The 20,180-nt window shown below is 57.0% G+C and overlaps 6 protein-coding genes across 6 annotated transcripts; 3 read left to right on the top strand and 3 right to left on the bottom strand.

Annotated features, from left to right (window-relative positions):
• Positions 1-18: 18 nt before the first annotated feature.
• On the top strand, positions 19-914 carry MYCTH_2115531 (uncharacterized protein; the record flags this gene model as incomplete). Its single annotated transcript, XM_003659958.1, has 2 exons — positions 19-219; positions 363-914. The coding sequence occupies 2 exons, from the start codon at positions 19-21 to the stop codon at positions 912-914; spliced, it is 753 nt and encodes a 250-aa protein (XP_003660006.1).
• Positions 915-1,453: 539 nt separating this feature from the next.
• Positions 1,454-4,193, bottom strand: MYCTH_2297730 (uncharacterized protein). The gene has a single exon (XM_003659957.1). It carries the CDS (start codon positions 4,063-4,065, stop codon positions 1,789-1,791), a length of 2,277 nt encoding a protein of 758 aa, XP_003660005.1. The 5' UTR covers positions 4,066-4,193; the 3' UTR covers positions 1,454-1,788.
• A 2,261-nt stretch (positions 4,194-6,454) lies between these two features.
• MYCTH_41366 (fasciclin domain protein) lies at positions 6,455-7,990 on the top strand (the record flags this gene model as incomplete). The annotated part of the gene is made up of 1 exon (XM_003659956.1): positions 6,455-7,990. The coding sequence occupies one exon, from the start codon at positions 6,455-6,457 to the stop codon at positions 7,988-7,990; it is 1,536 nt and encodes a 511-aa protein (XP_003660004.1).
• Positions 7,991-8,104: 114 nt separating this feature from the next.
• Positions 8,105-9,967, bottom strand: MYCTH_2297728 (uncharacterized protein). Its single transcript, XM_003659955.1, has 2 exons — positions 9,400-9,967; positions 8,105-9,320 (listed from the first exon to the last, which is right to left on the bottom strand). Exons 1-2 carry the CDS (start codon positions 9,634-9,636, stop codon positions 8,220-8,222), a joined length of 1,338 nt encoding a protein of 445 aa, XP_003660003.1. The 5' UTR covers positions 9,637-9,967; the 3' UTR covers positions 8,105-8,219.
• A 702-nt stretch (positions 9,968-10,669) lies between these two features.
• On the bottom strand, positions 10,670-13,473 carry MYCTH_2297723 (uncharacterized protein). The gene is made up of 4 exons (XM_003659954.1): positions 13,078-13,473; positions 12,467-12,699; positions 11,889-12,339; positions 10,670-11,821 (listed from the first exon to the last, which is right to left on the bottom strand). Exons 1-4 carry the CDS (start codon positions 13,094-13,096, stop codon positions 10,992-10,994), a joined length of 1,533 nt encoding a protein of 510 aa, XP_003660002.1. The 5' UTR covers positions 13,097-13,473; the 3' UTR covers positions 10,670-10,991.
• Positions 13,474-18,101: 4,628 nt separating this feature from the next.
• Positions 18,102-19,768, top strand: MYCTH_2297718 (uncharacterized protein). Its single transcript, XM_003659953.1, has 3 exons — positions 18,102-18,124; positions 18,355-18,447; positions 18,629-19,768. The coding sequence occupies exons 2-3, from the start codon at positions 18,436-18,438 to the stop codon at positions 19,697-19,699; spliced, it is 1,083 nt and encodes a 360-aa protein (XP_003660001.1). The 5' UTR covers positions 18,102-18,124; positions 18,355-18,435; the 3' UTR covers positions 19,700-19,768.
• The last annotated feature ends 412 nt before the right edge of the window (positions 19,769-20,180 follow it).

The raw sequence follows: 20,180 nt of genomic DNA, 5'->3' as shown, positions 1-20,180 counted from the left end.
GGAACGCACGCAAACAGCATGGCGGCCACCGAACGCCCCGTCGTCCTCCCAGGCGAGACGATCGACCCTTCTCTGATCCCTTCCGACCCCAAGAAGGCCCTCCGCCTGGGCCCAGGGCTTCGACACATCCCTCCCACCGACATCGTCCCGACAGTGGCCGGACAACTCATGACCAACCCAGTCAAGAACTCCATGTGGATTGAGTACAACTCCAACCGCGTAAGCCCCCTCTCCCTTCTCCCGCTTCTCCTCCTCTCCTCCAGCTCCAAAACCAACTGTTGTTCCCCGTACTGTTTCTTTTTTTTTTGCACCGACGAAACTAACCAACCAAAAAAAAATAAAATAAAATAAAAAAATAACAGTACATCCCCGCCCCCAACGACATCGTGCTCGCCCAGGTCCTCCGCTCGACGACCGACTTCTACCTCTGCACCCTCTCCCCGCACACGGCGCCGGCGACGCTGCCGCACCTGGCCTTCGAGTCGGCGACCAAGAAGACGCGGCCGGTGCTGGCGCCCGGCCAGCTCGTCTACGCGCGCGTGACGGTCGCCAACAAGCACATGGACCCGGAGCTCGAGTGCGTCAACTCGTCGACGGGCAAGGCGGAGGGGCTCGGCCCCGTCACGGGGCCCGGGTGCGTCTTCGACGTCAGCCTCGGCTTCGCGCGGCGCCTGCTGATGGCGCGGAGCCGGGAGGACGGCGGGATCGCCGTCCTCGAGATGCTGGGCGGGGAGGAGGGCGGCGGGCTGGCGTTCGAGACGGCGGTGGGCAGGAACGGCAAGGTCTGGGTGGGCAGCGAGAGCGCGCGGACGGTGGTGCTGGTGGGGAGGGCGCTGCAGGAGACGGATCGCGCGCGGCTGGGCATCGAAGGGCAGCGCAGGCTGGTCAAGAAGTTGGTTAGGGAGATGAGGTGAGGAAGGGGAGGGCCTGTTTCGAGCGTTCGACGTTCGACGTTCGACGTTCGAGGGTACGATGGATGAGCACGGCCGTATACTCTGACCTCCTCACGGCCTTTTTTTTCTCCCCGGTCGCGGGAGAGACGTGGGCAGATGGACGACGTGCCAGCCGAAGTGCCGAGGCACTCAGCTCACTCACTCACATACCTCGTGCCAGGGGGGGTTGTTGAGCCGTTATCTGTCTGGAGAGGCACCCGACGCCACATCCCAGAGGGCGGAAGGTCGCTATTTCTCTGGAAGCACGTGTCCCCTATTTGGGAAGTCAAAGCCTTCATGGGGGGAGTTGTAACCGTGTTATTGTTCGGACAGCTCGGACGGACAGCTCCCCTTACAAGGTCTGCAATCGCAAGACGCTAATAAGCGCTGGTCTAAAACCGCGCTGAAGAAGCTACAATGAATATATAATTCCATACAGAGAATTACCGCCGTTGAATATGCTCCCAGCAAATGGCCCGGCCCGCTAATTTTCCTTTCCTGGCGACTTAAAAAAAAAAAAAAAAAACCTGCGATCGCTCTGGTGCGTTTTGCCTCGGCGCGTCTGGGCTGTGTCCCGGGCACCGGCAAAATGACTCTCGCGATGGCCCATGCCCCGTGCTGCCTGGCACGCAGGACACTTTAAGGCCGGTTTGGCCGGGCCTGGCAAGTCCAGCCTAGCCGGGTACCTCCTCGTCACGGGTCTTTCCAAGATACCGTGACCTTGGGCATAGAAGGAATGGGCTTCTGGGTCCCGTGCCGCTGTCCTATGGGCACTAACTCGAATAACATGCATGGATGGAGAACTGCTGCAGGACGAAATCCGCCTAGCACTAGCCCCCCTCCCGACTGTGGCTGTTCATGGCCCATCCATTACAACATCGTCGCCTAGATAATCTTCATCCGTCGCGTTCTGCGGATCGACCGAGTGTTTCTTCAACATGTGTCGCTTCCAGTTGTCCTTCCTAGGGAAAGACTTTGTGCCCTGCCTCGAATAGTCGCACCCAGGTTCGGTGCAGTAGAACCTTCGGGTTTTGTGATGCTTGTCATTGACATGTCGCCGCAGATGTGTCACTGTACCAAACCTCCGTCCGCACCCTGGATGCTGGCAGGGGAACGGCCGGTCATGATACCGTCGGTGATGATTGAACTGATGGTACGAGCTCTTCACGGCGCCGCACACATCGCAGACGAAACCGCCCGGTGGCCGGGCCGGGGAGCGACCTGGCGATGGCACGGGAGAGAGACCCGGAGACGGAGCTGGCGAAAGACCAGGGCTTGGCGACAAACCGGCTGAATGACCTGGTGATGGCATTAGATGGCTGTTGACGGTTGCCCCGGCTTCGGCCTGTGGAGACGGAGAGGTCGTATACGGCGTTAGTCTAGTGTCGGGTGTGTCCAAAATCGACGGCCCCGTGGATGGCGGTGGTGTCGAGTAATCAGAGGTAGTAGTGAGCGTGTTGGCGTTGTAATCGGACGTAACCACCGTAGTCACCGCGCTCGCGTTGTACTCGGAAGTAGCCAGAGAGTTGGTGTTGTTGAGGTATCCAGTGGTTTCCTCGCCAATCTGCGTTTCGTGTTCCGCTACCGTCTGTGGAGGGGACTGATACGGCGACTGATATTGAACCTCCAACTGGGACTGGAATTGCGGCTTCGCGTCGTTGCCGAACGTTTGACCGGCGAATCCATCTGTGGGCACAGACACAAGGGATGCCGGCTCGAGCACCGGAGCCGCCGGCGGCTGCGGCGAGTTCTGGATCATGCGCATCTCGTGCTCCAGCATCCATGCGCTTTCGGCTGAATTGGTCGGCTTCATCATCTCCATCGGGTTCCCGCTCGGGACGGTGCCGGTGTACTGGAGGGATGGTGGGCTGGGAAGATCGGACACGATGGTTGGAAGCGGAAAGCTGTCGGTGCGTTGCAGAGATCCGCCGGGACCCTTGCCCTGGAGAGACGTGCTCTGGGTGTTTAGAACGCCAGGTGTCACTGTCGCGTCGCTATCTGACGAGGTAGTGTATACTCCCTCTGTGATGGGGCCCGTTCCCATGGACGGAGCAACTCCCGCTCCGGTCACAGGAATCTGGCCACCTGGGAAGCTGGATCCGGCGGGGGCAAAGCCTAAAGGAAGCGAAGACGGGGCAATGCTAGCCGAGGTTGGAATGGGCGCAGACTGCTGGTAAGTGTCGGGCAGGTCAATACCCAAGTTCGGATCGTGGTAGTAGTCCCAAGCCAGGCCTGGAGTCTCCACGTCGATTTCGAGGCCGGATGGTGTTTGCGAGAGTTCAGGTTGCTGTGAGAGATAGTCGTTGGTGGAAACAGAAGGCGAGCGCGCTCCGTCGGTGCCGGCTTGTGTGGACCGCTTGCTGTCTCGGCGATGGTGAGAAGAACGGCGACGGTGGATCAAGCCGCGGAGGGATTCCTTGAGGTGGGGGAAGTGGCCGTGCTCGGGGGAACCAGAGGGGCGATCGATGGACTCGGGCTCCTCTGTTATGCCGACAGCGGTGATACCGGTGAGCTCACGGCTAGGCGGGCCGTGTGAGTCACCAAAGCTGGCCTCGCGGGTGCTCTCGCAACTGACGGTGCCCCTCGATGCGTCGCGGGACGACTTGGACGTGAGCTCGACAGGCGACCGGGCGAGGGCGGGGGCGGCAACGGTCGAGGGCGAGACTGCGCGCTCGTCGACGCGAGAAGACGGATCGGTCGGCGACGCAGGAGATGATGATACAGGCGACGGAAGGCCGTGACCAACAGTGACAGCCTGTGGTAGGGCTGACTGAGACTTCTGATTCAGGTCCGCCGGTTGTGGGACATGGTGAGCGGTGGCGCTCTCGGGACCGGACCCTGAGGATCTTTTGTAGGAAATGTCGTCCACTTCTTGGGGATTGAGACTGGGCCGTCCGGGGCGCTGCCCCATCTCGGCGAGGCCGGGATCATCATGGCGGGTGAGCCGTCGGCGTCTGGCACGGACAATGAAGGGGAAGACGCAGAAGGCGATGAGGAGGGCGCCGACGACGGACCCGACCACAGCCCCAGCGATGCCGCCGGGTGAGAGCGAAGTGGATCTAGGAACGAGCATGGACCGAGCGGGCGGCCGCACAGCCAAAGCTGCTGCGGTGCGCTGCTGGAACTGGTGCATCAATTGAGAGTGAGAAATCTGGTTTTCTGCCGGGCTTTACTCCGTAGGGGAAACGATAATAATCAAGCGTGGTTCAGGGTGCTTGAACAAGGGGCGGCCCCAGCCACGGTGTGATGGGCCGCGAGTGGTGGTCGGGGTGAGGCTGTGCCAGCACCCTGCTGCTTAGCGCAATTCGCGCGCTGGAGGCCCCAGAGAGCCCGCGACTGGAGCGTAGCTCCAGTGAAGAGCGGAATCTGGCTCTCTGGCGACGGAAGAAAAAAAGAGATCCAAGGGGGAAAAAAAATATAGAGAAGGCAACTTCTGCGGGAGAGGGCGCGACTATCTCCAGCTGGTGCTAGAGAGCAATAGTTGTGGCGGGGAGGAAAGGATCCATGACGAGTTGACAGTATTGAAGAGCTGTGTGCTGTGTGATGAACTGGACAAGACCTGAGATGCCCTGAGATGAGCGGGAATTGAGTGACAGGAGAGGGAGGCCTGAGTGGATGCAAGTCGGGTCCGGTTTCCAGGCCTGGCACCCTGGGAGTGGCAGCCTGCGAAAGCCTGATAACTAACTGCACCAGGCAGACTCGTTACGGTAGGCGCATGCCCCCGTTCGGCGGGTTGCATTGTCACGGCCAGTTTCGCAGGCGAAAGCTAGGTTTCCATCTTCTTGCTGCCATCAGGCTACGAGTAAGGAGTACGGAGTACTAGGCAAAATCACCAACGTACCAGATTGCCGTGCCGAGAGGTCGTTGGGAGGTTGGATGCTCAAGCGCCCTACAGGACCAGGATGGTGGAGGTACCATCTGTACTAGTATGTATGTACTGTGCAGTACTGCAGTAGGATGCACTGTACCCCCTCCCTTACCACGCAAGAAGGAGCACAGTGCAGCAGGAGCCGCGAAGGAGGGGCGGCCTCAATAAGCGGTACACGGTCTAATAACTCAAATTGGTGGCCTGTTTCAGCCGCCCCCAATTGGCCCCACGTTGCGCCTTCTCTACAAAGTATGCCCCATTCGAGCTTGACATCGGAGGACAACGAACATCCAAGCAACAAGGTTGAAATCGAGTCGGCCAAGTTGCTTGGTACACGCACAGGTGTTTCGTGCCGCTTGGAAGAATGGAGATGAACGTGGCGACTTGTGTTACCGCCCGTGTAAGCACACCACACTTACTGCGTACAACTACACTACTGCGTAGCACTACATAGTTAGACACCCGACGTTCTTCCCCGCGCCAAGCAACTCCAGCCTTATTCTCCCCACAGCGCAAGCATACACTAGCATACAAGCGAAGGAATATTACACATAAGTATCCGTACACACCTACCTACACTACCGCTACACACAATGCTCGATACTTTGTCAGCCGCCAAAAGCAGCCAAGAAGACGCGGCGCCCAGTCAGCCCTTCGGCCCAGAGTCCCCGCATCCAACAGACGAAGCGGGGAAACCGTTCTAGCCATTCCGTCCGAACATACACTACTTGTCACTAATCGTCTCGTCTTGACCTGTTATCCAGCCTTCGCTTGGTTACAAACCCCTAATGGTTCTGGGTCGTGTTTCCAATTTGAGCTCCTGTTGGCCCTACTAGTACTTAGGCGGATGAGGATGGGTCACATCCAACGTGCGCCGCGTTTGAGAGTATGCAAAGCTGCACCAACTACAGAAAGGCCAAGGTACGGAATTATGCAGCAAAGCATAAGCGCAGGCAAAAAAACAACGTCCACCCCTCGAAAAACCAACAGCGACTCGAGCTTGGTTGTATCAACAGCATAGCACCTTCAAATGCCCTTCGAAAGACGCTGACCAGCACGTTGTGGCTCGGCATGGCCCATGGTGAGCTGGCAAAAGACACCGCTGTCCCTCATAGCATGGTATGTACGTACGTACATACATACCTTACACATCTCTGTGGCTGGACAGTACATACAGCATACATTCCTTGCGTTAGTGTACTGTGTATATATACATCGGAGGAGGCGACTGCTCCAAACCGGGAGTGGATGGGCTGATGGGCAATCGAATGATGAAAAGACCATGACGCACTTCGGCTCGGCGATTGCCCTACACGAGCGCATTGCAATTCCAGCAGAATTCACTCGAAAGGCGTGCTAACGCGTTGGAATCGCGGGGGGTCAAGCGACCAATCAGTTCTTCTCACGCTGATGGCGATGACGAGTCGCATGCGTATTGAAGCATCCGCCCATTCCGGGCCTAACTGTTCCTCCATCTCTAAATACTTCTCCGGCGGTCGTTGAAAACGGCAGCTGTAAAGTAACTTCTGCCCATGTGTCTCTCCACTGCATGAGTCTGTTCTTCAGGATCTGTCTCCCCCCCAGAGAGAGAAAAACAAGCTAGCTACTGAAGCTGTTAGGCTACTTAGTTAGACCTGAAGCAGACGGCGAAAATATGAGATCGGTCTTGTTCTTAGTTGCAGCTACCGCTGCCGCCCTCGCCACTCGCGACGATGCCAAAAGGGATCAGATTGTCCTCATCGAAAACCAGGACAGTACAGCGGACGCAAACGCAGTTCAAGCTTGGTGGGATGCGTTCCCCAATCCAGGCAGTCTCCTGTCCTCCGTCGAGGAACGCATAACCAAGAGCATCCGGGGCAGCAAACTTGACAACTTCCTCTCCTTGGCCGACTCCGACTCGGACGATGAGGATGAGGGCGAAGAGGGCAACCCTCATTTGCCCCACGGCGGCCACGGGGACGACCACAGACACGAGGACAAGACCATCTATGAGCTGATCAAGGACAGCCAGCATGCCTCCAAGTTCGCCAAGCTCCTCGAGGAGCATGGCGAGATCAAGCAGCTGCTGGATGACGAGGAGCACAACTACACCCTGTTCGTCCCGACCGACCGCGCCCTTGACCGTATCCACGGCGGCCATCACGGCCACCACGGCCACCACGGCCACCACGGCGACGACGGTGGCAATGACGACGACGGCGACCGCAAACATCGCCATGAGAAGCCCAGTAAGGAGTTCATCCTCGCCTTCCTCAAATACCACATCGTCCCGGGCCTCTACCCGGCCCACCGCATCCAAACGAGCCGCACCCTGCCTTCCGAGCTCCACCCCGCGGCCCTCGACGGCGCCTCCACCCGTCGTCACAAGCAGCACCACCCGCAGCGCATCCGCGCCTTCACCGTCCCCATCGTCCACCTCACCCGGCTCAACTTCCAGACGCGCCTCGTCGGCCCGGAATTCCACGCCAAGAACGGCATCCTCCGGGCGGTCGACTTCCCCCTGATCCCCCCGCCCTCCCAGACGACCGTCGTCCGCCTCCTGCCGGGCCAGTTCAGCACGCTGGCGCTGGCGCTCGAGACGACGGGGCTCGGCGGGGAGCTGGACCGGCTGGAGCGCCGCGGCGGCGGCACGCTGTTCGCGCCGACGAACCGCGCCTGGGCCGCCCTGGGGCCGCGCCTCAACGCCTTCCTGTTCTCGGACCCCGGGCGCAGGTACCTGCGGGCGCTGCTGCGCTATCACGTCGTGGTGAACGAGACGCTCTACTCGGACGCCTACTATCGCGGCGGCGGGGAGCACGACCACGACGACGACGACGGAGAGGACGGCGATGGGGCGGCGCGGGTCGGCGATGCCGGACGTGGTTATTTGCATGTCGACCTGCCGAGCCTGCTACACGGGGCGCCGATCAGCGTGGATATCAGGACCTGGAAGGAGTTCGTGTCGATCGTGGTGAACGGGTTCGCCAGGGTGGATGTGAGAGACGTGGTCGCGGATGACGGCGTCGTGCAGGTGGTTAGGCAGGTCCTGATCCCGCCGCACAAGCACCGTGGTGCTCACGGTGACGTTGGTGACGAGAATGAGGGTAAGAGTAAGAGGGAGATGAGCGTCGAGGAGCTGAAGGCTCGGCTGGAGCCCTATTTGGAAACGCCGGAAACGACCAGCGGCCGGGACAATATGGGAGATCTCTAAGTTGTACTAAGTTGTAAGGTTCATAGTTGCTCAAGGGTAAAACCCCTGTGTTGTTGTCGAAGGAGTCGGAAAGGCTGCTGCTGTCCGGCATGTACGTTAGTGAGCGAAGTAGCTCCCTACGAAATCACTAGTTGGATCCGCCACTTCTTACCCGGTCCGCATCGGGCATCTTCCACCTTTTCACCTTCCACACGTGATGTTTATCGTCCTTAACCGAATTCCCATTCCGTCACGGGATGGTTGCATTCACAACCCTACCCTCCTCATCAACATCCACCGCCGCCCACCTTTGCTCTCTGCTCCTCCTCTCTCTCCACTCCAAGCTATCACCGTCGCGCTTCTCGTACACTCCGAGCTCGTCTAGTAACACCTCCACGACCCAAGCATACGAGACATCCATGATATTCATCCCGGGATTCGCCATCAGCGCTGCGCTGTCTGCCCTTGTCCTGGGCACGCGGGTACATAGCAGGTGGAGATCAAGCATCTGAGAGAAGACCAGCCCGAAGGAGGGCTTGTTCCTCCTGGCAGAAGAAGCAGCGGCAGACGTGCTGGCTTCCTGCTGTGCTCCCGCGGCGAGCACGGTCTGCGTGGCTGGAGGAGGAGGAGGGGGGGGAGGGTTAAAGATCGAGCGGAGTGTGGAGTCGAGGTGTTTTGACGGCGGCCGGGGTGTGTCTCTTGATGGCGCGGTGAGTGTAGTGTCGTCGGCGTGGGGAGGTTGTGGAAAGGCGGCAGGCGAGGTTGTAGAGTTGAGGAATATGAACAGGGGCGCGCCGTGGGCTGAGGAGCGGGTGAGGGCGTGGAGGCGGGAGGCGAGGAGGAGCATCATATTGTGGGCGGTGTCCTTGTCGCGGCCGGTGAAGAGGGCGTTGAGGAGGGTGGAAGTATGGGTGACGAGGATAATGTCGGGGAGTGTCGGTGACGGTGACCTGGCCTCTACTGGCGTGCTTTCGGGTTGTGGTGATGGTTTTGAGGAGGGCGCCTCCGAAGACGAGAGACCGCCGTCGTCCTCGCTGTTTGGGATTTCGCTTCTCTTCCCGGTTTGTGTCGGCCGGGGTGATTCGCCGTCTCTCACAAGCACGGTATCCTCCAGCTCCTCAAGCACCTCCCACAGTCCCTCGATGTCAAACACCCTGGAAATGGAGATCCTCTCAAGGCATGCCTGTAATTCAGCTTGGAAATTCTGCCAGCCGCCTTGGACTTTCATCAGCTGTCCGACAAGGGCGTTCCTGAGCTTCGGCAAGAGAACCGTTGCCGACAATGTCGTCACAACCATTGCCCTTGCTGTCGACTTAGAAGCCAACAAATGCGCAACCGTTTGCAGACCGATCTACCTCGATCAACCGAGGTCAACACATGCACGTTCAGACGCACGTACGTCCCTCTTCTCAAGCGGGAAAGAAACGCACCAGCAATCCAATCTCTTCCTCTCCATCCTCCTCGGCACTGACGCCCACCACAGACCCGCGCTCGAATCCGCCCAGCAGGACGTACTCGTCCAGCTCGCGGCAGCCGGTCATCAGGTTCCCGTTGGCGGCGAGCCCTTCCTTCCGGGCGATCTCGCGGTCCAGCAGAAGCGAGGCGGGCAGCGGCTGCTCGATGGGGAAGTGCGAGCTGGCCTGGGAGAAGGGAAACGCTGCGGCCATGGGATCGTCATCTACGATTGGGGCGGTGCGCAGCGCTCGTGTGCGCGTGTCTGTAGCCTATTACCAGTCTAGGACCCTACGGTATGCAAAGTGACCGGGTCGGTGGATGTTGAGGCTCTAGGAGTGGTGAGGGCTTGGTTGATTTTCGCGGCCGGCAAATCCAGGTCGGGCTATGGGGAAGACCTAGCCAAGGTCGACGAGTCTTTTTCGGTGACGTCGGAATTTTCTGCGTTGTCAGAGGTATGTATCTCGTTGATGTTTGTTGACATGCATGACCTTAATCGCCATATCAGTCCCGATCTGGTACTGCACATACCTCGGTGAGTTCAATACGTTCTCAGTGTGTTAGGTTCCGGGTTGCTTACCGACCCGTTGCTGGGGTTCCTACGCTCGACACCTCAGGCAGTGCATCGTCATGTCATTGCCCAAATGGGAGGAACCATTTCTGGCTGCCTAAGGAACTATTTGCGAGGTTGAAACATATCGCGAACACACAAGTCGGATATTCAGACCCAGAATGTTTTGACGACTTCGTTGCTTGATGCCAAGAACGACGATCGATGTATCAAGCGACTTGAAGCCCACACACAGCACACCAGCTCTCCTCTGCTGAACTCCACAATCAATGATGTTAGCATTGCACAGTGGAATAATGTTCTTGTTCATTACAATACTCAATTTAACTTGCCAATGAAAGCGACGCCGCGAGCCTAGCTCGCTGAAAGGGCAAGACCCAAAACAACCCAATGACAAGAAACGGTTGTGTAGGGAACCTCGCCAGTCCTTCAAAGTCCTCCAAGAAAAAAAAAAAAAAAAAGGCCCACCTCGTCCAAGCCCACCGAAATAGCAAGAGTTTTGTGATGTACATGAGCTACCGTTAAGAAGGAAACCGCTGCCCCTCATACCGTCTGGTGCCCATGGGTATTATTTGGCAAAGTCTTGGATCTGCTGCCATCCCGTTGCTATTCGTTCTCGCGCCGCACCATTGCGAGTCAAACATAATAATAAGAGGGGAAGAACAAACGAGGAAAAAAAAAAAAAAAAAAAACACCACAACCTGTAACCGTGGTCTTGAAATGTATACTACAGTACTGTCCCAACACAGCATGCGTTCGTGAAGGCCCAGTCTTAGGGTTCTCACATGGGCCGGAGGCCCAAGACTTCCCGCATCTTGTACTCTCTTCGTTGCCTGCTGAGGATATTTGGCGCGTAAGGGGAGGTAACCACAGGGAAACATCCAACAGTGGCTAGTGTCGAATGGGCGCCGCAGTAACCGCAATCATCGCGAGTGGAATAAGAGAGGGATCGAATCCCAGCCTTTCGCCGGCCTCGCTATAAAATATGAAGCGGCTCCTCTAAGCCGCTGTTCCAGGGGGGGGAATCAGTTCCGCACTACCCGCGGCAGGATTCGGGCGTTGACGTCTTCCCTTCAGGCTCTTCATCCGGCCCAGGATTCCGCTCGCCTTGGGTTGAACATCCTCGCCCCCGGTGGCATCAGTCGTCGACCTGCGCTCAAGACCAGGCCCGCTCCTGGGGCTGGAAGGAGAAGGTTTGCTTCCATTCGTAACCGTCTTGCGCACCGTAAACTCGTCCTCGCCCTTTCCGGATCCGAAATCCGAAAAGAAAGGGCTGCGCTCTGACGCCGAAGCAGAGGCCGGCCCACTGTTGGAAGGTGACCGACGTGAGCCGAAGTCTGTCTCAGGATTAGTGAGCCTACCGGAGGACTGAAAGTCGCGATTCCCCCGGTTGATGTTGCGAATACGGTGCGCGAGGGATTTCTTGCGTTGAAGACCCTCGTTCTGAGCCTCAAGAGCTCGCTCTTCCTCGCGTTTCTGGATTGCCGTCCGAGCTGCCGGGGTCCCCTCCAGGAAGGTCGATGTACCAAGGCCGAGCGATTGGTCGCCGTGGAGTATGGTGCCGCGGCTGAGAGGATCAAACACGGGCATTTCCTTGTGTGAGGACGAAAACTCGGAACCATCCTTGCCACTTCGAGACCACTCCTTGAAAGCCTCATCATCTTGGTTCCCCATGAATGTGGAATGGTCTGGCCGGGTATTCAACGGCCCAGCCCCGCCAATTGTGTTGTTCAGTGAACCCTCGGGGAAGGCTTGCATTGGCGCACGCCGACTGCCTTGTCGATTTCGGTGAGGGTTCAGGGCGTCAAAGGGGCCGTCGTGGTGGAAGACTGGAAGAAGCGAAAGTCAGCAGACTAAGAAACATGAGGGCGGAAACGGGGCGATGCCGCCACCTACTTCCGGTCCCATAGATGCTGGTCGCATCTAGCTGGTCAATAATGTCAAGTTTGCGGCTGACAGGCTTCTTGTCCCTGTTCTCACGGTGCCGGCGCTCGCGCTCGCGGCGTCTTAAATCGCGCTGCCTCCGCTCCTCCTCTGTCATGTTGGCGTCGATGATTGACGAATCCGAATTCCTGCGAGGTCGCCTCTCCTGGCGCCGTTGAGGCGAGCGGGAGGGGTCCGGACGGCCGTCTTTCTCTTGCATCTTCCGGGCGCGGAGTGCCTCCTCCTGTGACCGCGTAGGACGATGGTTCGGCGGAGGTGGCCTCCGATTGGGCGCCGGCGCACCGTCCCGGTGTGAAGGCGGAGGCGGAGGACCACGGCGTCCTGGGGGTGGCGGCGGCTTCGCGGCGCTTGGGCGCGGCGGTGCATCGTTTGTGGCGGTTGAATCCTCGAGCGTCAATGAACCCTGCCCAAACCATGGTCAGCCGCCCATGTCCTGAGGATGCTCAAACAGAAGAGAATGGCGAAAAGAAAAGAACAAGAAGCAACAAGGGAAGGTCAAGCAGCGGAAAGTGTGGCAATTCAGTACGTACAAAGATCTCCTCGGCCGTGAGAGACGGCCTTTTATCCGACGACATGGTCTCCGACGCCGATCGGAGGTTCGAGAAACTGGACCTGCTCGTAATCGCGGGATCGAGGAACGGGTTACGCGAGAGGGGTCGCGGCGGCGGGTCGTCAAAAGGAGAAGCTGGGCTGGGCGATACAGCGCGATTGCGGAAAGGATTGTTTGAAGAAAGGTTCAATGACAACCCGGCAGATCGCTGGTCTAAATGGGAAACAACCCTCAGCAGGTTAGCAATCAGGTCGGGAGCGATGAAAAGGTTCGGCCGTTTGCAGCATGCATGCAAATGACGACGCTGATAGCAACATGAAACAACAATCTCCTTAACATGACACAACTGGCTCAAACGAAGGAGCGAACCGGTGGGCATGCCCAGGCGCCAAAACGGCCCCTTGGACGCAAGAACAAGGAACGAGGTTGCGACCGACCAGGCTCTGCTGCTTGGATCGACCCTGACCGCTCGCTCCTTGCGTTTCCCGCCATTGCGAGGCAGCGCAGCGGGGTCGCTTTGCAGCGGAGAATCGCAAAGTGGTTCTGTAAAAAAAGGGGGGGGATAGAAAAATTAGGTTGGGCTGCGCTCACCTTGCCGCGAGTCTTCCATGATGGGCAGCGGGTTGCGAACCTGATGAACGAAGGGTTATTTGCTGTGTTTCCAGAAATTGGCTGGTGGCAGGCCGCTGCTTGCGTGTTACTTCGGGTTGATGCTGCCGTGTGCGACCGTGTCAAAACGCCTGGATCGAATTCCTTTGACCGGGGCAGGCGTCATACCAGTGGGGATAAGGGGCGTTTCTTCAGACAGCGGGTCGTTGCCGTCGTGGGTCCGTCTCAAACGCGCTGTTCTTTCCTGGCGGCGAAGAAAATGGTTTGCTTGTCGATGAACTCGACCGGCCTGAGGTACAGTAATTATCAGCTTGCTCGGTGCAACCGCGCCGGTCGAGATAGGACGAAGGATGTCGTGGGTCTTCGTAGTAGCGCGGATGTCTTTGATTTGAGCTCGTGAGGCTGCAGAATCGAGTACGGGCTGGAAAGCCAACTACCAGAAACCCGCCGGACAAAGGTAGTGGGTATCGCCTAACTTCGCGCACCAGTACCCTTTTACACAGGCGACTATCTTTCGAGCTCGCGAGCGCAGTGCCGCCAGGGTGTAACTTCGTGGTCGGTTTAAGTAGGATCAGAAGCGGTTTCGCTCTCGCCCGCGTGTGCTGCTTTTGTGGGGGAGAGGGCAGGCTGGTTGAGCGGCTGCCGACACGATGGGGTTTTTAGGGGTCCCGTCCTGAGAATGAGGGTAAAGTCTCTGGAGAGCGACCTGGACGGATCGGCATCAAGTGTCGCGATTTACGCTGAATGATGGCAGGGTCAACAAGAGGGCACTGCTCGTTCTCCTGTGCCACAGGCCAACTGGAGACGGAAGAAAGACCAGAATTGCGACCGGCAATGAAAGCAGTTCCAGATTTGGACCCTGCGCTCCTTGGTAGCGCCTGTGGACCAGTGGAGTTCGGGGATCCGACGCCGAGAAGCCAGCGGTGTGCGGGCGTGGCGGGGAGTGCCCGGCTTCGGATGATCAGAGCGAGGGACCGAGTGGAAGAATGGCTCCGAGGATGTTGCCACAAGAACTGATGCAAGCTGTTGGCTAGACACACGTTTTATGACACGACGGACAAGAGTGGCTCTTGTTGAAGTTGCAAGTTTGTTGAGGAGGCAAGCCAAGGCAATAAATGGACTGCATGAGCAAACCCGATGTTCCCCAGCTCTTTCTCTAACCAATGTGGAGTGGATCACACCCTATTCCTGTTTGGGTTTGCCTCCATGCTCGGCTGGGTTTAGTCCGATTTCAGTTAGCCACTTTGATTGCCCCTGACCAGATGTCCTGCAGGAACTTCCCGATCAGTCTTACCACCTCACCACAAATGGAGGCGTAATACTCCGTACGGTCCCTCGTAAGTAGTTCACTGATCTCAGCATTGCGCTTGACTAAGGTACGGAGTAGAGTATGTGCGTCATTAAGAGATGGACTGCTGGATCATTGACAGCGAGATGAACTTTCATGACGGGGTTGTCGAGCAGGCGGCATGAGCAGCCGACGGCACTTTTATTCCCGGGTGGTTCCTTCCCTTAACTAAAGTAGTGTAGTTGGCTGATGAAGATCCCACCCTCGTGAGCGCTACCTTTGGTCGCATCGCGCAAACGCACGCAGGTCCTCGGCACCAGGAGCGGCGGCGATTTTGTGCCTGGCCCATCTCCCAAGTTACGAAGTCGGCGGGCTACGAGACATCACTCTCCTTGTTGCCGCTGGATTGCCAAGACGGCAAGGAAATGGTGTGTTTGTAGACTTGGTACCTCTCCTCCATACCTCACGCCTCTACCTCGCAGGACGCGCTCGAGTAAGTCAGCCAGTCTTCACATGCAGGAATGCATCGTCTTCCTACCAAATACTCAGTGATTTGCATGATCGTGGGCTCGACACTACTTCGTACGGTACTTGCATACAAGATGATTCCATGATTCCCACGTCAGCGTCTGCACAGTAGAGCGAACCATGTGGGCATCTCCTACTGTGTCGGTACAAGCAAGGTACCGGTTCGGTGCCCAGAAACCTAATGCCCGGCCGTCGGCAGCCTCCTGCGGTACTTGCAAACGTACCAACTAGTTACCTTACTCCCTGGTAAGATCTCCACAATTTCTGTTCGTCTGGTGAACGACGACCCGCGAGCGCTTCGCCCCGCAAACAGGGCGTTGTGCGTAAGGTATTCGACTTACTCTGGTAGGTGGAGATCCAGGCACACTAACAAGCAGCTACTGGGGTCGATGTGTTTCCCAACAATCGTCGCCCACCCGCTCTGAGGACACGATCAAGCGAAGGAGACCCTAGTTGTCACACTGAAATCAGGGAAGAATGCGAAAAGGGGGGCCTGAGTTCGATGCCGTTGCCCCGCCTTCCAGATGCAGCAGGCGGTGGGGTCACCCTGGAAATTTGGTTGCGAACCGCTCATCGAAGAGAACGGATCGGACTGCGTAATACTCCGTACTGCGAATGTTATGTCCATATATCGCACATACAACGAGATCAGCCATACCAAGTAGTTTTACACTTGTAACGTCATGCTTATGTCAGGATCGTTCGTTCAAGGTCGACATAACGCGTCCTCTTAGTGATATCTTGATCGTACCGGGGTCTTTTCGAGGAATGCTGCGACCTCCTGTTGAGTTCTGCTGTCCAGTTTTTCTATATAAATAGCTCCGCTGTGTTTGAGGCAGGTCCGTCGGCGTTGTGCCCCTGGCAGCGGACAGGGGCCCGCTCTACCAATAGACGAGAAAACTAGCACCTACCTTGGGCCGGCACGATTTATCGCTTTACTTGGCAATGGAAGACACGCGGGCGGTGAATAGCGATGGCTTCGTGGCACCAGCAGCTGGAAGGATGCGGAAGTTAACTCCGTAGGATGTGTTCTCATATGGATATGCACGCGGGTGTCTACCGAGTTGACGCCCGGTCGGTGGTCAGCAACCACACCGACGGACTCTCTGCCCGGCTAACTAGCCAGCTCGGGGACGCTGAGGCCAACAACACCACTGCTTAGACGGACTCGGCCGAGATGAGCTTAAAAGCACTTACAACCTCTGAGTTTCCCATCTCATGAGGCCGAAGTATCTAGAACGCTATTTAGGGGAAGTGTAGGGCTGGCACCATAACCAATCCATTGGCTAATTATTGTTCAGAAGGCAATTGAAATGCAGCTGCTATTTGTACCGCATTTCGGTCAAGGAAGGTCTTACAAGCAGTCATGTGCCGATAAAAGGCAACGCAGCCGACACTACTTGGAAAGCAGGTAAACGTGATGGCTGGCCTGCTATAGCCATTGTGGGGTCGGTGTTGAGGATGCCCTCGTCGCCAGCCATAATTCCATTAGAGCCTTCGAGTCAGAGTGGTGGCGGGTCTGGTAGGCTTGCTGTGCCAGCGCCCGTCGCCGTAGCTGTTCAATTCAAAGAAACCAACACACGATCGTAACCAAGGATGTAAATTTGAGTCATGTAATAGGCAAGCATTTTGTATCTCACCCTGCGAACATCCGAAGCCCTTCGAGTCCCGATGGTTGATAGCTTCATGGTGCGACCCATTTGGCGGGTTTGAACCGGAGGGCCGCCGCTGCGGAAAGAGCTGGCTTGCAGAGCCGGGTCAGGCGGCAAGTAAGGCGCCGTGGCGCGCGCTCTTTTTTTCGCGCACAGGCAGTGGAAGCTCCCCAAGATCTAGAACTTCGGCTTTGCCGCCTCACGCCCTTTGCGTGGAGCTTCATTCAATGCATTTTTGGCCCCTTTTCCTTTTGTCTGTGCCCGCTTATTAGACACAATCCTGCTTCCGAAATCTGGAATGGTGCCGTGCGGCGTAAACTTCTAAGCCCGGCGACAACACTGTATTACACAGTGTGCACCTGATGGCCCGCCTCGTCGCAAATCGCGAAGCTACAAACGATGCGTAAGAGTAGGGTAAGCGAGGTATCGCCTGCTCCAGATGTCAGAACACTTCTCGGAGGGCGGCCAATAAATATTGCCTAAGTTGATTCCACCAATATATGAAATGCGTATAGAGTGTACCAGACAGCTTGTTCTGTCATTTTGCATCGTGAAAGCGGCATAAGAGCTGGGTTAGGTGGGCAATTTTTGGAGTCTAGCCTCAACGTTGCGTCTTCCCATGGCGGAAGAGGGGCTGGTTTGATGCATGCCTGTTTGCTAGAAGGGGCTTGGGGTTCTTTTGGCAGGGACAATGCTGCCCTGCTGTGTTTCTGCGAGGTTGCGTGTCTGCACGCATGGGAGCCACGCCTTTGGCGGACAAGCAGCGCCAAAGCGCCCTGTGAGCCTCGTGACAACAGCAGGGGCAGCCAAAACATGTATCCGCATGTTCCGATCAATTCCTATAAAGTCCGCCACATTGCAAAATCAGCTCAGGATGGTGTGCGTTGGCACGGCTGGTCCGGATTGAGAACTGGACCGCTGGCTCGAAGAGCACCTGAGGACAGGGAGGGGCTGAAGCAAGGAGCGCGCCAGCGACCAGCTTCGCCTGCTGGATTGGGCACCCTCTGCCTGATATGCAGCAGGGTTGCCTCCAGCCTGAAGACCAGGATGTGGCCACTTCGCACTGTACGAGCGGCGCCCTTTAAGCGCATGCGCACTGTGGAACACTTTCCTTGGCCACGGCAACGTGAGGTCGACGACTGGGTGCTTGCCGCCCCCCCCTGCACGCATTTCTGGCTCGCGCCCTCTGCCCACACAGCCCAGGTTCCATTGTGCCTCAAAGTCGGGTTGGCGGCCCAAGACCCCCATTCTCACCAGTTCCCCTTCTCTCCTACTTTCCCTTCAAGTTCACTGTAAAACCTATCGTTCTCCGCCTTTCGCAACCACAAGAGCGAAGCAGGCTTACTCCGAAGGTAAAGTAGCACCCCGTTAATTTATGATCATTTTTTATTGGAAGTTTTGATTTCGTCTAATCTTCACCGTAGGTTGTCTGACCTTTTGCAGCGGGATTCCGGTTCTCGTTGCCACTCTCCGGTCGGCATTTTAAATCCTCACCGACCGTTCTTGGGCAGCTTTCCCATTTTCACACACACATCACATCGAAAAAAAAAACATTTTGCAGGTAAGACCATCAGTCTACACGTTTCTTTTATTTGCCAAAAAGTCATATTTTCGTGTGCAATCAAGACCTGAACGCCGAGGACGCAGTACCTCGGCGAGGCGAGGAGCTTGCAGTCACCGCCGCTCGGCTTTCGCCGCTCGAGCTCGAGGCGACATTTTGCCGTCATTCTATTTCAAACACGGCTTTCGCTGGTTTAGATTCATAACAAGGCTGACAATTTCCGCTCCAAGCAACTTCCACCTTTGATCTACGAATCAACGACGCGAGCCACGATCAGGGATATCAGAGACCAACGAAATCAATCCGGCAAGATGACGACGATGGTACGAACCCCTAATCATCATACTTGATACCTACTTGTACCACGCATCGTTGTTGATGCTGCCTTGACAACATCACACCCGCTTCGCATCATGATACGCGATGGAGGTGGTGACTGGCGGTGTGACGGCGAACCTCGCGTAGTTCCGTGATGTCTCGACTTACTAACGAATGGAAACACAGGATTTGCGCGTCGGGAACAAGTACCGGATCGGTCGCAAGATCGGTTCGGGCTCGTTTGGTGATATCTATCTCGGAACCAACATCATTTCTGGCGAGGAGATTGCCATCAAGCTTGAGAGTGTGAAGGCGAAGCACCCTCAGCTCGAGTATGAGGCTCGCGTCTACAAGTCGCTCGCTGGCGGCGTTGGCATCCCGTTTGTTCGGTGGTTCGGCACCGAGTGCGACTATAACGCTATGGTCCTTGATCTCCTCGGTCCTAGCTTGGAGGACCTGTTCAACTTCTGCAACCGCAAGTTCTCGCTGAAGACGGTTTTGCTACTCGCCGATCAGTTGATCTCTCGAATCGAATACATCCACGCGAAGTCGTTCATTCACCGCGATATCAAGCCCGACAACTTCCTCATGGGTATCGGCAAGCGGGGCAACCAAGTCAACGTCATCGACTTTGGTCTTGCCAAGAAGTACCGCGACCCTAAAACGCACTTCCACATTCCGTACAGAGAGAACAAGAACCTGACGGGCACGGCTCGCTATGCTTCCATCAACACCCACCTCGGTGTTGAGCAGTCTCGTCGCGACGACATGGAGTCGCTGGGTTACGTGATGCTCTACTTCTGCCGTGGCTCGCTCCCTTGGCAGGGCCTGAAGGCTGCCACCAAGAAGCAGAAGTACGACCGCATCATGGAGAAGAAGATGACGACCCCCACCGACGTGCTCTGCCGTGGTTTCCCCAACGAGTTCGCCATCTACCTGAACTACACCCGGTCGCTCCGCTTCGACGACAAGCCTGACTACAGCTACCTGCGCAAGATCTTCCGCGACCTCTTTGTCCGCGAGGGCTTCCAGTACGACTACGTCTTCGACTGGACCGTCTACAAGTACCAGAAGAATGCGCAGGCCATCCAGCAGGCTGCCGGCAACGCTACCAACCAGCCTGCTCAGGGCGATCCCAAAGACGCCCAGGCTGCCCGCAAGGATGCGCAGCAGGCGCTGCCTCGCGGAACCCGGAAGCAGATCACCGGCGAGACTCCGGACACCAACCGCGCCGTTGGCGGAAGCGACAGGATGTGAGTGACTTACCAAGCCTAGCCCAAAGCATTCCTCGTAAGGAATCATATTTCCTTCGTGTTTGGTGTGCTCATTGACGCTGGCCGGAGGAACAATGCTGACATGGCATGCTGACGCTCAGTTTGCGATAATAGGCTGCGCTCAGCTGCAAAGGCTCAGGGCGCTGGCTATGCTTCCAAACAGTACCGGCCCATGGACTGAAACACAGAACGGCGATTGGCTGCACGGCTCCTTTTGGGCTGTTTGAGTTCCGTTTTCTTGTTGACTGGCTGGGCGCGGACCCTTTGGCGGGTTTTCGCCACGATCATCCGGGCTCTGCGCAGAAGCACTTGTGCTCTGCCGCGACTGGATCAGCATCGATATACACGACCCCCCAGTACCAGCATACCGGGACTGCTTTTTTACCCCCGAATTTTCCTTCGACATCTCATCGGTTCATGGCCTTTATTTTGCTCGGACGACCTCTGGCCCGGCGTGTTGTCGG

Source organism: Thermothelomyces thermophilus, chromosome 1 (genome assembly GCF_000226095.1).
Source record: "Thermothelomyces thermophilus ATCC 42464 chromosome 1, complete sequence".
In the NCBI taxonomy this organism is placed as follows: Eukaryota; Fungi; Ascomycota; class Sordariomycetes; order Sordariales; family Chaetomiaceae; genus Thermothelomyces; species Thermothelomyces thermophilus.
The sequence above is the reverse complement of the archived record's forward strand: the minus strand, read 5'-3'. Positions and strand labels throughout refer to the sequence as shown.